Raw genomic sequence first — 18108 nt, 5'->3', positions numbered from 1 at the left:
ACTCAGGAACTGTGTTTTGGGAATGCTGAAGGGTCATACCTATGGACTGGTAGACAATGTCTAACTGCCCTCTCCAGGCACGCCCTGTACAAAACCCTGGAACTTTCCAGAAATGTGTAAGTACCTTTTTTTGAAAGGAATAGACTGGATCAATGTGTTGTATATTACTGTCTTGTACACATCTCTCTCTCTCTCCTCCTGCTCTCCCTCTCCTGTTTTGCTTTTATATTATGGTTCCAAAAAGTTCCTGTGCTCTTGCCAAAGTTGACATGCTAATAAATTCCGTGCCTCTGAATGTGGCATTATTCTGCTAATCTAAAACACATTAGTAGTAGCAAGTGTCCCTGTTATTAATTTATATTTGGCCTTTGGATGGTGGTGGACAGAGTCCGAGTCCTGTAACTGTCCTCATCTGACATGCTGATATTTACGGCTTCCCCATACATCTGTAACAGGTGTGCTCCACTGCACTCACACAGTCTCGTTCTAGTGCCTCCTTGCAACGATGACAGCTATGTCACAACTGTAGCCTTAATTTTATAATAAGATTTAAGAGGATGAAGCAGTCACTAAACACAAAAGGCTAATTATTGTACGTTATTTCACCCCAACAGACTTTTCTCTTAGTTAAGGAGCAGACAATAAATTAGCTTAACTGCACTGATGATAATGAATCATTATAATTAAGTATAATTCTCCATTAACCTTTTGGAGGTTTTGATGGTAAATTTTAAAGAGAGAGAGAAGAAAAAGTGGACTCAGCCACATTAATTATATTAATGAAAAAAGAATCTTAACTTCTTTAAAAAAAAATTAGTCAAGACAGGGAAAGGGGGTGGAGAGGGGGGCCGTAAAGAATGACAGTGTTGGTGGAGTGTATGTCATGTGAATTGTCTCTATCAATCTTGGTAACCTTATTGTACATCACCTTCATTAAACTGTGAAACACGGGGGACTCCGAGCACCTCCAGTGATACGGGCCTTTATTAACCAGTGTGCTGTCCTGTCATTATGTGCAAAAGGGCATAAGACGTTTTAGGATGACAGCAAACATTAATGATTCAAAAAATGAAAGCTGCCTACGCTACCTGCTGCTCTAATATTTGAGACTGGCAGAGGTGATTCCCAGAGTGGCTGTCGCGAAGGCAGGGCTTCTAGCAGTTGCTGCCTACTGTGCAACAGCGACTGGCCAGTCACAGCCAACCTACAACTCAATCCATGGCTGGACAAGGAGCCCAAGACCTCTCCCCCTTAAAAAAAAAAAAAAAAAAAAAAAAGGAAAGGCCACTGTTCTGATCGGCCTGGATGCTTATTTGAAAATGACCGCAGGAATTCCAGTAGTTAAAGTTAACCTTCCTTATTTCCATATGATCTAGTTCCTCAATCAAGTAACAGCATCAAGAATTATGCATGATGGAAAAACGAAACTACAGCAGCAGAGACCCACGGTGCCAGCCAGACAACCACCCACAGGACACTCCAGGCTACTCAAACAATTAGGACTTTGAAGCCACTTAGAACCCTGACTCTTAATAGCTACAGGACATATGAATTCTCCATATCTATTCTGCCTTACCAAGAAATCACAACAAGATAAGAAGGATTACAACCCACAAAATACAATCTGCCAAGGCAAGAAGGGCAGCAGAGCCAACGTTTGCAAACCCAGCAAGGAGTTAAGAATCCAGGGCATGCCTCGCTAGATAGGAAAAATGCTTTCGCAGATGGCCTCGGCCAAATTATTTTCACTTTAGATGTGTATCGCTGCACCGCATGCACATCTTATTTAATCAAATCACGTGTGGCACTTGATCCTCCCCCTTACCCTACGTGCCCCCAGCTACCCGGAGGAAGCACTCGCAGTCCTTTGCCAGGTTCATTGTTAGCAGCTCGGATCCTCCGTGCAATTCAATTTGGGTCCATCTCAGCAGAGTCCACAGAAAGTTTCGCTTGTTTCTCAAGTTGCCCAAACTTTCCGGGAACATTCCATTGTGCTGAATGCAAACACGGCGAGGTCCTCTGTCCCCCAACTAGACTCCAGAGATTACGAGGAAACCGCTTGCATTTTTTTTTTTTTCCTCCTGTATGAATTGTAGCCAGCACAGACTGTGGAATTGATGTATTGCCGTCTATTTTTACACAAGCAGCGAGCAGCTCCACACACAGTCCTGCATAAACTCTATTCTCTTCAGGCAGCTCTCCGTGGTACAGGGAGATTTAACCATTAGCTTCCCTGCCACTGACTCAAACGGAAAACCTTGCACTATCAGGCATTTTTTTTTTTTTTCTTTCTTTCAATTTGCTGACCAAATCTTTCAACCACACACAGGAGTTTTAAAGGAAGCAGCAGCAGCATTTTATATTCTGTGGGAAAAGCAACCTAAAACAATCCAGCAGGAACGTTTAGGATTTTGTAAGTTCTCTGACGAACAGAGAAAGGGAAAAAAAACCAAAAATCCGGGCTAGAGTCAAAACGGACTATATTTGAACACATCCATTTTAATATTTTTATCTTCATTTTCTTATAAATAGAAATGGCATTTTTCCAACCAGGCCACTAAACACCACTGGAAAGACTTCAGCTTCTGATTCATATCAATATCTTAGAGCATAAATATTGCATATGAGTAGAAACAGAGCCAAAGGCACATGGAAAGAGTTTCTAACTGCAACAGATACTGATGACAGCAGCTGAGCTTTGATTTGCTCAAGGCATCTCAGAGCCACCTTAAAATAGCAAACTTATTGGAGTTAAGATAAGATTGAGATTCCCTTCCAAAAGCTCCCGCCCGCTCCGGCTACTTTTCTGCCTCCTCTCCTCACCCAAGCCCATCCCCCCTTACAGGAATAATTCCATCTGAGGGAAGCTTCGGTCCTGGCTGCAATGCCTGCGGAGCCCAGCCCCAGCTCACCTCGATGTCACTCCATACAGAGTCCTGGCTGCACATGTCCCACGCCATCCAGCTCCTGAATGACGCCAGTCAAGCTTTTTCAACTCCAATCCACAGTGATACCGAGCACACACTCATGCAGGCAACCAGCCCCTTACTGAGAGTGAACTGAAGGCACCTGTCTTACTACAGTCCCCAGTCACATGACAAAGCTATTAAAAAGTAGGCTGGGCTGTCACTCACCCAGCCTCCCTTCTCCTGTGCAGCTTGCTGCTCAAACTCCTGACGTCACTCAAAGGCAGCCCTCTGCCTCAGTGAAGTAACGCTTAAAAAAAAAAAAAAAAAAAAAAAAAAAGGAAAGAAGAAAGAAAGAAAGAAAGAAAAGAAACACTTGGACTTTTGGAGGTTTCAAGCATCATGCTGTGATTAAAGCCAGCTTTGAATGCCACAGACTCTAAACAGAGCCCTGGCCATATAATAACTAAAATCCCCTGCAATCTTTTTTTAATTTATTTTTCCTCCAAATTGAGCAAGTGGCAGAGCTCCCTGTTTCACGACAGAATAACTATATTCTTAACTAAAAAATGTGTATTCTCAAAGGACCGTAAGATCTCCAAGTAGACCCAAGCTCAGTTTGGGACTAAAGCAAGAGCTTATCACATGATGCATTTTTATGAGACATTTTCTAATTGGGGGAGTGTTTGAAAGAGCAAATGAGGCATTTTTTTTGCTTGTTTAATCAACAAAACAGTCTGTATTTGTTAAGGTATAAACAAACTCCTCTGCCCAGAAATCGGCTGTCCCCATGTGTGTAGGGAACACCAGCTCCCGAATTGTTACTGCAGTTTGCTTTGCTCCATATAAGGAGAGCAAGCCACAAAACCCCATCCTTTCAGGTTCCTTCTCATTATTTCCATTTCTTTCATAGGCTCCCAGAAAACAAATGTTAGTAAATACAGCCGCGGCTGCTGTGCCCAGAACAGCTCTGGCTTTCAGCTGCCTTCTTCCATACATGTAGCCTTTCCTCCCTGACTGCCTTAGGGTGCCTTTTTGAATAAACATTGGATTCCAACCCTCGTGCCCTGGGTCCTGCAGTTTGCGTTTGAAATCAAGAATGCCCATGGAGTGAAGGGAAAATACCCACATGCCATTAGCAGAAATATTCATTTCTTGAGCTTTACTGTTTTATTATTTCTCAGCTCGTACCTTGAGACAATGAGGGCTAATAATGCAGGTGCTACTGTTTTATGATGACACTACATATTGAATACATAACAAACCCAAGGTACTAGAGACAGCGGAAAAATACTTCCCATAACATTACAGTGCTCAGACTTAACCCTTCCAAGTTCCAGGGGGATGTATGGATCTTTGGAAAGACACGTTTCATGAAACTCCAAACTCAACAGACTTTTAAAAATCAGCTCAATCCTTTTACTGGACAATAATTTGTCTAAAAATAAAATCCCAAGTATCTAAAAAATAATTTTGAAAGTTCTATTAATTTAAGTTCCTCTTCTAGAGGTTCATTTAATGTGTTCTTTATTATCTATCTCCTTAGGAAGAAAAAAGTAGGTGGTTTTTCTCTAACACACATTTTCAATATTGAAATGCTCAAATAGTAAAGTGAAAGAAAGAAATACAATATAAAACAAACAAGACAAAAAGCCACCAGTTTGCTGCTTTTTTCAGACCACTTATCTAAAGATTCATCTCCTCTGATACCTGCAACAAGTTGCTAGTAAATTTCTGAATAATGTGATTAAATTGACAAGTTTGTCATTAATGGACATGAAAAGATGGCCAAGAGCTTTGACATTTTAAGTGAACTGAATATATTTTTCTGGCACATATTCCCTTACACTTTGCAGAAAGTTGCTGTAGTTTTAATTTTCCAAGTTTAAAAAAAAAAAGAGAAAAATACAACCTGGGGAATGCTTTCATGTAGGCAATTAGTGACATTACTTTGTGCTCCTCACAAAAAAAAAAAAAAAAAAAAACACTAATTTTCCTCCCAATTATATTCTGACTTAATGTAAAACTTCAGTAAATTATTAAAATTCAGGACAAAGGTCATTGGCTCTACCCTCAACACAGTCAACTGTGAAATAATATTGGTCATTTGGCCAAGAGGAGTCGATGTTTATTAATTATTATCAAATGATCCCTGCATCGTGCAAGTCACTGACAATTTTCTCTGTCTCCATCCAATGCTGGGCAGTCACCATACTTTTTAAAAAATCCTATTCACACATTTTAGAGACGTTCTTTGCACTAGAGTATGTTGCATTATAGTTTTTGATATTTTAACCTTTGCGCATTGTGTAGTTGGGGGATCCACGCTCATGTTTTGCCACCTAATTCCACTTCTTAAAACAGTCAGATCAACCAAGCCACCAGAGGAAAGGTGGTTTCATATATGCCATATTTTTAGGGGTCAAAACATTTCAAGGTCTCCTAAACTCCAGCATATTGCATTGCCCCCCTTCAATCTCTACTAGTACACAAATCCAAATTTAAACCTATTCACAGGACAAATTAGAGTACCTGCTACTATTTTTTTAAGTCTCAAAATTACAACTCAAATGAGAGGGATATTTTAAAAGGTCTTATAATTTGGTTAATTAACTCCTCAGATTAAAAATTCTCTTCTGTCCAGTTTTTCCCTTTCCTCAGGAGAACTTAAATTGTTAGTTGCTCACCAACCTTGGTCTTTTCTGGCTCCCCAGGCAGTTTCTATATTTAATTCTCTCTCTGCCTTGACTGCCGCTCTTCCTCTCTCCCTGCAGCCTTCCTTCCACCCCTTCCACAACTCTGCCTCCAAGGTTTCCAAATGTTTGATTCAGTGAACGAGGATCTATCGAAGCCTTACTGTGTGCCCAGCAATGCATCCCAAGGACTGCCAGGAAGGCGTATGACGGGGACACAGGGGAGCTTGCAATTTTAGGGGCATGACAGACCTTAAAAATGGAGAAGCATTTGCCGTAAAAAAGCAGTATCATTTTATTCAATAGCCAGATTCTACTTCTACTCTTTAAAACACACCCCATTTAGGCACAAGTTCCTTTCACTGACCACTAAAACAGATCCAAATCAACCCCATTTGCTCCCGACAATTGGAAGAGGTATTTATTAACATCTGCTGGATACCTATAATATCTACACAGAGCCTGGATTCCACACCCCATGGAATCCGCCCCTCAATAATCCTATTAATGTATTCCAAAGTTCCCACATTGATGGAAGCAGGAGAATCTGTCTTTTGAGTTGATGGGAGGGGGAGGTAATTCAATTCAATAATTCATGAGAATAATTAAATTCTGTAACAAAAATATTTGACAAAATGTTTAAAATCTGGGTTTCTTTCCCCACTCCTGCCCCCAAATTATAAGCTTTGTCCATCATCCATATTTCAGACAATTTCCCATTTAAAAAAATAAATAAATACAATCAAATTGGAACACTCAAACTCATTCCACAGACTATAGGAAAAACACTCGGTGTCAACATTGTATCCAGGTGAGCACTGAAGGAAACTCAGAAGTAAATATATTAGTATAAACGTCTCTTTGATTTGTTCTTGTAGGCTTACAATAATAGGAATAAATTTAAGGTGGCACTATTCAAGGAAGAAACAGAAAGAGGGAGACATACAGCCAAGCTTGCACTGGTTGGACACTGAGATCAGCACTTCAAATACTATGTTATGAAGGTAGTCCTAAACCTTCCCAAGAAAGATCATCTGGGTGCCCATTTTATAACTAAGAAAAATCAGGCAGGTAAGAGTTTGAACAACAGTTGAAAGAGTAAGCAGATCTCTGAAAGCCCTTCTAGAAGAAGTAAATTTCTACACATCATAACCCTCCCCAAATCTAATGCACAGCAAGGACCCCTGAGGTCACTGTGTCTGAGGAAGTGTCTATGTAACTGGAAAGAGGTATTCCCCAGAATGCTGCCTGCCTGGAGCATTCTTCCAGAAAGGAAAGGGACCTGCCTAGAATGGCTAATATTTTTAAAGTTAATCATTGCTTATAGTCACTTAATGGCTGGCTCTTAGTTCCTAGAGGGAACCATTGATCCTGGTATCCATATCCATTTCTGAGCATGTATTTTGGGTTCCGGGTTGGAAGCTGAGATTGTGCAGGGTACAAGAGTTGAATACAGGATAGGGAATGTCAAAGATCTCTATTCTATAAATACTCAAATTAAATCTTATTTTACACAGACATCCATGGCGATGTCAATGTGAACAAAGAATCTTTGGGGAAACAAGTCGAGGAAGGTTGGTGGACAACTTTAATACCTCCTAGCATTTTTTTTTTTTTAATAAACAAGAGATGATAGACAGCCACAGCAATACAGCTCTCATCTCCAATAAAAACTTCTTCAGACCAGTCCTATGTCCTTTTGGCATTTTTTATATTACAACCAAAACAATGTGAAAATTAATCTGAGTTGTAGTTAGTTGGACTAATCTGAACATAAAACAATAAGTGAACACAGATAAGAAAGAGATAATAAAAGAAGGGTTAAAATCTGGTGTTATCATATGCAACTCAATCCTATTTGTGAATGTACAGACATTTTCATTAACCTTAATTATTTCAGGTGAATTCACCTATAATAGAGAGAGTTCTTGATTATTTAGATAAGATATGTCCAATAGGGTTATTTACTAATTTTTTAATTAGAAGAGAAAATAAGGCATACCACACTTTATTAAATCTGGCATTGGTTAAAAATGTAAGACACTACTGCACCTCAAAAACATCATATTCCATTTAAAGAAAGATTTCATTCCACTAGCTGTGGTTTATAAGGGCTGGAGAAAACTAAGGTTTGCAAATTGTTAAATCATAGCCAGACTGTTCCCCTGGCACTTATTTTTGGAGCTTGGTCCTAATTAGCTTAAGTTTTCTTAATTTTAAGGGAGAAAATTGTATTTTGCAAACAGTCTCAAAAAGGAAGAATGAAATGAGTGAGGTTCTGGGAACCTTTTTGGTTTTTTGTTTTTCTTTTTTTTCTTTATCACATCAGACAGAGCCTGGAGGAATTGTGGGGTATTTTGCTTTTGTTTCTGTTATAGATTTTTTTAGCACTTTGATATTTGTATTTTATTTTAGAAAGATAAAATATATGTACCTCAAATTTGGGAGAGGTTGAAAGTAAATTAGTTCTTAAGAATCAATTAACTTTAAGGTCTTAGTTAAATTTTGTGGTAATATGTAGAATTTTACATGATACTTACTAACTTGATTAGACACAGGACTTTTTAAGAAACATCCTTAATGAAGAAGATCCCCTCTACAATCAACCTTCACTTTTAGCAGTGCAATAAAAAGACAAACAAAAAATGTAAAATACTACTGGCAGGATTATAAATGGGTACAATTTTTCTGGAGGACAAATAGTTAATATGTATTAAAATATTTAAAAATGGATAGTCCCAGAGAGACTCAGAAATTCTAATTCTAGAAATTCATCCTACAAAAATAACAGAGGAATGTGCACAAAGATTTTTGAGGGTCCTCAACTCTATATCATTTACATTTATGTTTTTCAAAATGTGAATGTGATGTAACTATCCAATACTGATAGGCACAGTTAAGTAAATTATAAAGCAGTATACATACATATATATTCAAGGTTGCCATTAAAAACTTACAAAATACATTTCATAGCATAATGAGAAATGTTCAATATATATTAGGGTTTAATATTAAACTGGAAATAACTATAATCATAAAAAATTTTCCTATAAATATTTGTAGTCAGGAGAAAAGAAGATGAAGAAGAGAACATAAATGAACTGTTCATTGTAGTTGATGAAATTATAAGTCCTGGTGAATTTTCTTGGTGTGCTGGTGCCTTTCTGTAACTTTATATTTTCTGTCATAAACAAGGATAACTTGTATATTCAGAATAACTATTCATTTTGAGAGGAATAGAAATATTCAGTATTAGAGCTGTGTCTTCTTGACATACAAGAAAGGGAACAGACAGAAACAACCTCTGACATCCCTTATCTTCCTCAAATATTCATCATCTGTTTAAAATGTAGCCATTTCTATCACGCTGAGGCTAGCAGCTACTGCACTCAGGCCACAAGACTCAGGAGTGACAGCAGGAAGTCACTACCTGGTACTGGTAGGAACCTTCTGAGGCCTGAATTATAGGGAGAGGGAAGCTATCAACTACCACTAGCCACCTCAGAGATGAACCCAAACAACTGACTCGCAGATGTCATTCCATCTTCACTTTGTCTCTCAACTTAAAAGGTTATCAATTCATGTTAAACTCTTCCTTTGAAATTAATTATCCTTGGTAGGGTTAAATTTTCATCCATTTATATAAAAGCATCTATTTGTGGTCACAGTTTGCTCGCATATTGTTTAGAAACATAGCAAAGAAAAAAAAAAAAAACAACAGTCAGTGTCTTAAAAAGATGATATGATGAAACTCTTGAGAAGATTTCTCAGGAAGAGAGTCTTAGCTCCTGACTAGGGAGGCAGGAAGGGCATGAAGAGAAGACTTAGGGGAAGAATTGAGGGAGAGGTGGCTTCCATTAAAGACACCTGAAACTGACTTGAGGAGGAAAACACATTCCAAGTTTCAAACCAGCAACTTGGAAATGAACTTTTAGAACACTGCTTGTCCCCAAATGGGAACCATCTGGGTAAAGGATGTCATGTTGCATCCTTGCTCCTGGGCAGGAAGCTCAATAGGAGAGGGACCTCCAAAGTTCACATGAGGGGTACCGACCCACCTTCTTCCCCTGGAGAGCTGACTGCATCCAAGAATGAAGGCTTTTTGGTTAGCAACTCACTTCAGTGTTCTTGAAGTCTCCTGGGTCTCTCCTGCATGTCTCCCTTCCTGCACATGCACTTGGGTGATCATTATTTTGACCATAAGTAATAACAATTTCTTATGTAATTACATAATTCCTTATGTAAGAAGGGGAATACAGAGGTTGAAACCAAGGCTGTGTGGCTTAAGGTCACATGAGGCTCCATTCTGCCTAATATACAGAGTGACTTTGTGACTCTTGATTCAGCTCAAAGAAGAAGGTGGGATGAGCAGGAGGAACTGGGGTCCTCACTCCGCCATGTCCTTTGCCAGCCATCTGACTGGGGGTAATTCCCACAATGATTTGGAGCCTCAGTTTCCTTATCTGTCAAAAACGATGGCCAGATTCAATTACATCACCTCTGAAGCTGGCCAGCTCTGAAGTGTTATGATGTGCCTGCATCCCAGCCAACTCAGGAAGACTCCGCTGCACAAGGTGACTCCAAGTGTGTCATTGTACGGACACTGGGAATCAGGCACAACATGCAAGAAAGCTAACTGGTGTTAGGTTTTACTGAAAAAGCACAGCTTCATTACTTTTCTTGTACCATGGATATTTAACTACTAACCATTCTAGGAAAGAGACTTGTGAATATAATACTTTAAAGCACATGTGTTGGCTGAAAGGAGCTGGTTTCTATAGACATGGGTTTCTTACAAATCCCAGATAGCTTACCAGAGAAAGGCAGCTCTCATACTGTTTATCATTAATTCTTCTAAGTGGCACAAGTCATATGTAAGACAAAGTCTCTGTTTACACAGCAAATGTGAAAAACACATAGTTACTGTTTTCTTACATCTATGCATATGTGTGCTATATAATATATCAACATGTGCTTTGGTTTTGTGACAAAAGAAGAGATGGTGTTACTCAGATTTAGAAAAGAAGGTGGCTCCTAAACGTAGGATTTTGTAAATGTGAGTAAGTTTTGCAGCATCTAGGGAAATAAAAGTTTTAAGTCACCCTTTTTCCTTCTCATATCAGAGCACTGCCCCTTAAATGAAAAGCTCATTGTATTTAATAAAATAAGATCCTGTGTCTTTTTAATTTAGGGGGGATAACCTAAGATATCACTGTATGGTGTGGAGGGAGAAAAGAAGGTTATATGCTGAAAATATTTTATCATGGCATTATTAGCCAGCGTGCTAAATCAAGGCCATGTCACAGGGTGGGTAGCTTATGTATTCCTGGGAGTTGGCAGAGTTTTCCCCGATAGACTCTTTCCTTTCTACACAGAACCTTGCTGCATCTTCTACAGCAAGATGCAAAGGGTTTGTGCTTCCAAGCCATCCAATACCACCCAGCTTGGAGGTTTTCCTCTAGGGAGGAATGAACACCAGCAGACACACTAAATTCCCTACCAGAGAATTTGGAGAAAGAGCAAAGATTACATGGAACAGGTAAAGTTGGACCAGGTCAATGATAAACCTGTCGGAACAATGTCTTGATAAACCACCAGCTTCTCCCCTCAAAACCTGCTCTTACCAGCAACACTCGCCAGCATGACATACTTAACTTCATATTTTCCTGCCACTGAAGAAAAGAAACAAAAAGAAAACTAATCTAAGAAAGCCTGATCTCTGTGCCCATAAGGTAATCTGCGAAAGGAATTTGACAGTTTCTCTTTTTTAAACAAGACATACTGTGAAGAGTCCAGTTTGCTCTTTGCCCAAGAAGAGGATCACCGTGCATTCTTTTCCTACTTCCTTTCCAAACAAAAATCCCTAACAACTCTGAGATGGAACTTTCTACCATCCATCTTAGTAGATTTCTTTCCATGCAGGGCACCTAAAAATAGGCCACACCTAACCTTTTGCACAGCCGTACAAAGCCATGAAGTGGGAACTCCAGCCCGGCGCTCTCCTGCGGGTATTTTCAGCATGTGTGCTCTTTGTCTCTCGATCACATTACCCAATGTCACATATTACGTAAGAACCCGAGACAAGAGTGGCTCGTGGGGACCTGTCATACCTGCAACCACTGAGGTACCGAATCTCAGCTTTCTTCTGAGACTGAGTCAAACAAAACATGGCTAATAATCCCCCCATTTTAAATAATAATAATAATTAATGTTAAACAAATCTACAATAGAATGGTTGTTGGGGCTCCAATACTTCAGAAGCCTGACAACTGCTACATACCAGGAAGTGAACATTAGCTGCATAATGGGACACTCAGACTCACCCACAAAAGTACCTTGCTTATGATTCCCTTTTCTACGAAACCCTGACACAGACATGTCTAATATACATGGCTGGAAGTCAGGAGAGAGGATGCCCTTGCTGCAGGCAGAGAGACAGGCACAACAGACTCACGGGGAGCTAGTTGTCATCTCTTTCCTTATGTTAGTGGTGGTTCTATGGGTTTGGGCAGTTAGGGAAAATTTATTGATCTGAACCCTGGGGATATGGGCACTTTTCAAAATCTACATTATATTTCAATGAAAAGAATAAAATACACAAAGAAGAAACTAAAAGAAATGTTTTTATATCAAAACATTTTAAAGTTTGCTTTCTTTCTGTTCATTAAGGAAAAAAAAATCCCCCATGCTCAACCATCTTCTTTAAGTCACTCAGGCAAACAACAGTGGATCAGGAATCAAGGAACCTGGTGCTATGGTTGATTTGTTTGACTTCGGACAAAGCCACTGAACTCTCTAGATCTATTTTCTCTTTTGCAAAAGATGGAACAGGTTTAGGTATTGCTTGTATGAACTTTTTGGACAAATAAAATGAAGGAATCTTCCAAATTCAAACTTGTAGTATTTTTATCCTTGCTTCAAAGTTCGCTGTCGAAGGGTGTCATTGACTTGGGTTGATGATGCTGTCCCCTTCTCTGACAGCATGAGACTTAAAGTCTGACCACATAGACCTGCCACTTCTGACCCATCTCTGAGGTCTCAAGCAAGTTGCCCACACTATCTGAACCTCAAAACCTTGCTTTTAAAAATGGCGATGCAAATGCCTATTTTACATGGCTGGCATTGGGGTTAAGTGAGATTATATGAGCCCAGTGCTTGGCACAGAAGTACTCAATAGTGATACCTGTTATTCATGTATGAATATTTAAAACTCCTTTGAAAATCATGTAATATTATAGTGGATTCATGAGTTTGCTTTTTGCCTGGCTTCCTTATCTTAACGAGAAAAAAATTCTAGACGTTAAGTGGAGCAGAGCAGAGCAGCCTTTCTCTTTAAGTCCCATATTAAGCTGACTTTCTATGCATGACAGAATCATCACAAGTGATGGGGACACAGAGATGCCAAATGCCTGTTGGTTTCTCTGATGACATGAAGAAAAGAAAGGAAAAAAAAAAAAAACCTCACAACCTCATACCAGTCCTAACCTGACTCTTCCTCTAAAGAGACCAGAAGCAGCAAGTGCAGAAAACAGTTTTGATTCCAAGAGACTGGCCACAATGTTATTTGAGCCAAGAGTCTTTCAAGAATTTCTCTGTAAGAAACAAGACATCCATATGGTGCATGAAAACTGACAAGATACCGTGAGTTTGCAAATGTGGGAGGAATCACCAAAGTATCAAATCATGTTAAATGATGATATCTGAAGTACACACAGCAGGCAGAATAGAAACAAAGTCAGAGGATCAAAATAATTCAATGCACAGTCAATTTTACCCCCAGTGGACTATCAGCTACATTCTCTTAGCATTCACATCTTGAAAATATGTGGTCAATCATACAATCACTTTTTAAATTGATAAAATGACAAAGAATATGTTGTGTTTCATCGCCCATATTTGTTATTTTTTAAAAGTGGTTTCTCTGTGTAACGGAGTGCCGACAAGTCTGCATACAAGTTGAAAACTGTATTGACCAATATGGTAACCATTAGTCACAAGGGACTTCTGAGCTCTAGAAATGTGTCCAATCAAAATAGAGATGTTCTTTAAATGAAAAAGTATGCCTGCGGTTTCAAAGTCTTGCTATAAAAGTAGAATGCAAAATAGGTCATTAATAATTGATAGATTGCATGTTGATAAAATATTTGGATACATTGTGTTAAATAAAAGATATTGTTAAAATTAAATTTATCTGTTTAAAATGGGGTTACTAGAAAATTTAAAGTTGCATGTGACATATGCATAATATTCCTATTTGACAGTGCATTTAAACTTGGAGTGACATCATAGACGCAAATAAATTAATGAATCACAGGCTTAGGGATTTCAGAACTAAAGGAGTCATAGAAGTAGAGCAGAGCCACAACAGGGCACAACTGCAGGGGGCGCCACTCCCATCAAAGTCTACAGGGTGAGGTGTTGAGCTTCACAGTGCTCAGCTTGCATGGTCCTGTACTAAATGCTATGTGATCCATCCTCCTTACAAAATCATTAGGAATCCCTTTTAGAACATCCCTGGGGCAATCCCATAAATCTTTCAGCACCTTCTGCACCTTTTCAAACATATACATAATAATGAGATGCAAATATATAAAGTGAGCTTTATCCAGCATTCCAGAGTTGGGAGGGTGGAGATAGAACCAATTGTATTATAAAACTCTAATAGGAGGCAGGAGATGGCCAGAGCATCACCCACGATGTGAAGTCCAGGATATATACAAGGATTCAATGTTCTCAAGAAGACTTTTTGGATCCTGGAGACCTGAGGCGTTTTTCAGAGGGTAGCATTTACTTTAATTACCCTCTCTCTTCCAAGGGAGAAAAGCCTGTTGTTGCATCTATAATGTAGCCTTCATTTTTGATGCCAAAAATGATTCAGTAAACACAGTATGTTATGGTATACTATTTCTTATTCAGTACTCAAATTAATCTCAAGGCAGTGCTGGCATTAATTCAATTTGACGCCTGTACTTTGGATTTCACATAGGTGCCTTCATCTAATTCTTCTTCTCAACTAATAAAATCTTAATTCATGGTAATATATTTATTTCTAGTTCAGTTCATGTTAAGAAGTGCAGTACTTTACAGAAAACTAATTAATATCAATCATATATTATAACACTTTTAATGGTTCAGAGGAAATCCTACACTAGGGGAAAGATTAGATGAACCGAGGGGTCTTAGCCCAGCCTATTTACTCTATTTTAGAATTTGAGAAAGATACCCAAGCATCATTCAGATATAAATTTAATTGCAAGTGTGTATCATAGGAAGGCTGGGAATTAAAAACCCTGGTACTGATCCCTAATAAGACATTGATTTGATGTGACCCAAGAATGTAATTTATACCCTCAGATTCTGTTTTCCACCTATTTTGTGTAATAACCATATAATTTGCAAGTTGGTAGAAATATTCAAATTCAGGTGCATGGCTCGATTAAAATAATGAACAACTTCACTAATAGCAAGTCTTTTGCCTTTGTTGGTACCGATTCTATTTTTATGCAATATCTGAGTAATGTTGATGACATCGTATTTGCTGCAATTGTACAGTCAATGGGAGAGTTTAAGTGGGCGCCCCTGACTGTGACACAAAGCCTACCCCCCGGGGACGTGCAGTCTAGTGGCCCTCACGCTTCCTTAGGGAGCTACGTTTAAAAGGCTTCGTTCTCTCCCAGGCACAAAGAAATGGAAGAGTGAGTTACACACCTCTGAAAAATCTTCAAACAAACAAACATACAAAGACAAATGACCACAATAGTTCGCCTGAAATGCACGGTCATAATATCCAATCTTTTCTAATTAGGCATTTCATTACTCTACAACAATTTCTTCACTTTGATTACACTACCAGCTTAAGAAATAAATAGAAGTGTACTACAGACTAATCTTTTTTTATTGCCTCTTTAATAATATAGACATAAAACTCCAATCTGATAAATATTTTTAAAAAACTCTCACCACTAGAAATAAAGCAAAGCCCCCCACCCCCCGCAATAGCAACAGTGCCACAGCTCCTACGTGCAAAGATAATGCCTCCTGCTACTCACTTCCAAAATTGAATCCATAGTCGATAACCCCAGGACGAGTGGCATTCATTTTGCTGCAGTGCAAATACTTGTATCTCCAGTTGGGGAAATGTTTGCAAACGGGGGCTTACACATGCTACTTTTTAATTCACAAGGGTATGGTGACGTAGAAGGGCACCTCAGAGTCACTGCTCAATGAACTCCACGATAGGGCACAAATTTGAACCTAATCTTAGCCAGATATGGACGTAAGAGCAAATATGTACAGTATCTGTGCTTCCCAACAGCCCCGAGTCTCGAGGGAGCTCTCTGACATCAGCAGTTGAGACAGGTGGTTCCCTTTCCAACTGTGGAAAATAAATCCTAGTGCAGAGACACTAAGTAAATATAGCAGTACTGTAATTTTTTCTGGGTGTACTCGCCCTGTGAATTCTATCCTGGGAGGGTACTTTATCCAACGAACCTGTTTAGGACATACTTGCATGCCTATTACCGGCTAAACATTTGCAAACAGGTTGATATTGGCATTAAAGATACTGGGAAAGGCTCTGCTTTGCTGTCCTAGTTGTAGAACTGTAGTTTTCCTCCTCTAGTTTATTCAGAATATGTAGTCAAGTGACTGCCCAAACCTCTGCTGGACTATGTCACCCTTTGTCCCCTGTTATTAATACAACCCAACAGAATGACAGACAAGAGTCAGACCATCTTAAAATCACATGCATAGGGCAGGTCAATACCAATCATATCCAGTTTGAGTCTGCCAGCTAAAATCAGCTGAGATGGACTGAGCCCTTTGTGGTCACAACTATTTGCTTTAGAATTTAAGAATGACTAGCAGAAGGGCACCCTGTAACGTGTGTATAAAATTACTTAATTCAGCTCCTATTTCCCTTTCGGAACATAGATACTTTTACACTCTGACAGCCGCTGGCTCTTAAAGCATTCTCCTTTTTGTTGTATCGCCTTAGAAACACAAATCTTGTTCCCTGGCAGCGGTGGCACTAAGTGCTGTACCACAAGCCCAAACTAGTTCCCCCTTGCAGCTTTAATTCACAGTAAGTGGCATGAAAGGAGGTCAACCCTTCTCAGAAAACACTCGGAGTTCTTTTCGACTTCAGAATCTATTTCAGAAAGCCACATTCCCTGGTCTCTAAAGAGGAGCTGCCTCTTTTGGGACTCTGACCCTAACTATCGATAACTTTATGGAATGGTCTACACAAGAGTGAAAGGAGGGAGATGATCTGAGTTTCAACTCCTGATCATAGTTCTCTGTGAAGTCAGGGAACTCCAAGACCAAGGAAAGCTGCAACTTCTTCTCCCCCCTAACCTTTTCGTCTGGAAACTGCGACGGCAAGCATACATGTTATGGCTTTTCTCTCCCGAGGTGCTCATTGAATGCTTAACTCAATAATGCCGTCTTAATCCTGAGAGTCTCCATGGTAACCTACGACTGTAATAAACAAGTCTAAAGAATGGAAAATGAAGCAAGTTCCTCCTGCTGCCCACTAACCTCCAACTTGGAAAGAACCTGCTAGATAGTCTGTAGGTCTTTGGGTGAGTGTGAAAATAAGTGTCATGAGGAAACGACATCCAGCTTTTGGTGCATGCATATTTTGCCAAGCAATATGCTAAGTAGTTAGGTATATTATCTCATTTAATCCTTACACTAATGGTAGGAGCAAGTGCTACTATTCTGCTGATTCTAGAGATGAGCTCACTGGACTTCAGAGAGGTTAAGCAACTTTTCTAAAGACAGAAGGCTGGTGTGTGGGAGACCGGAGATGTGAAGCCAGTTCTGTCTGACTCCAAATGTTTTACTCTTAATGACCAGGCTATGCAGAAAAATGGCATTTTTGTTCAGGCCCAACCATCGTGTAACTTATATGTCGAGGAATTTCACCACAAATCAGAAGGGCACCACGGTTTCATGTTCACAAGAACAGTAAAAAAGCACAAATATCTACCTAAAACTACTGAGGATATTAGAAAGACAAGAACTAAGAACACAGTCTACACTCAGCAACTTGCTCTGATCAAAGGAAGACCTACTACAAGTGTCTATGAACTTGATCTGATGTGTCATTTAAGAGAACGTAACTCTCTTTGCAGATAAACCTATAAAGTAAACTTGAGGTGTTTGATTCAGGACACCGAAGAGCATCCCCAAAGGAGACAGGGCCCTGATTATAATACCGCCCTTCTCCTTAACTGAAATGAGAACCTCCTTTTTTTTTTTTATTGTAAACAAATGGGATACATGTTGTTTCTCTTACATGGAGTAAAGGCATACCATTTGTGTAATCATACATTTACATAGGGTAATGATTTACATAGGGTAATGATGTTTGTTTCATTCTGTTATTTTTCCCTTCCCCCCACCCCTCCCACCCCTCTTTTCCCTCTATACAGTCCCTCCTTCCTCCATTCTTGCCACCCTCCCTAACCCTAACCCTAAACCTAACCCTAACCCTAACACTAAAC

At 39.4% G+C, this 18108-nt stretch overlaps 1 protein-coding gene across 4 annotated transcripts in view; it reads right to left on the bottom strand.

The window, feature by feature from the left end:
- The window catches only part of PPARGC1A (PPARG coactivator 1 alpha), a 606121-nt gene that overhangs the window by 89353 nt on the left and 498660 nt on the right, over nucleotides 1-18108 (bottom strand). The window contains exon 1 of one of the 4 annotated variants that reach the window (XM_079153478.1): nucleotides 15649-15806. The exons of 1 other annotated variant lie outside the window; for it this stretch is intronic. In XM_079153478.1, coding sequence (XP_079009604.1) covers nucleotides 15649-15693 — 45 coding nt within the window. In that variant the 5' untranslated portion in view covers nucleotides 15694-15806. Of the gene's footprint in view, nucleotides 1-1844; nucleotides 2710-2912; nucleotides 3153-15648; nucleotides 15807-18108 lie in introns of those variants that run through there. 2 more of the 4 variants (XM_079153477.1, XM_079153476.1) reach the window with 2 other exon arrangements.

Source organism: Sciurus vulgaris (assembly GCF_902686455.1).
Source record: "Sciurus vulgaris genome assembly, chromosome: 9".
NCBI classification, from domain to species: Eukaryota; Metazoa; Chordata; class Mammalia; order Rodentia; family Sciuridae; genus Sciurus; species Sciurus vulgaris.
This window is presented reverse-complemented; position numbering and strand designations above follow the sequence as displayed.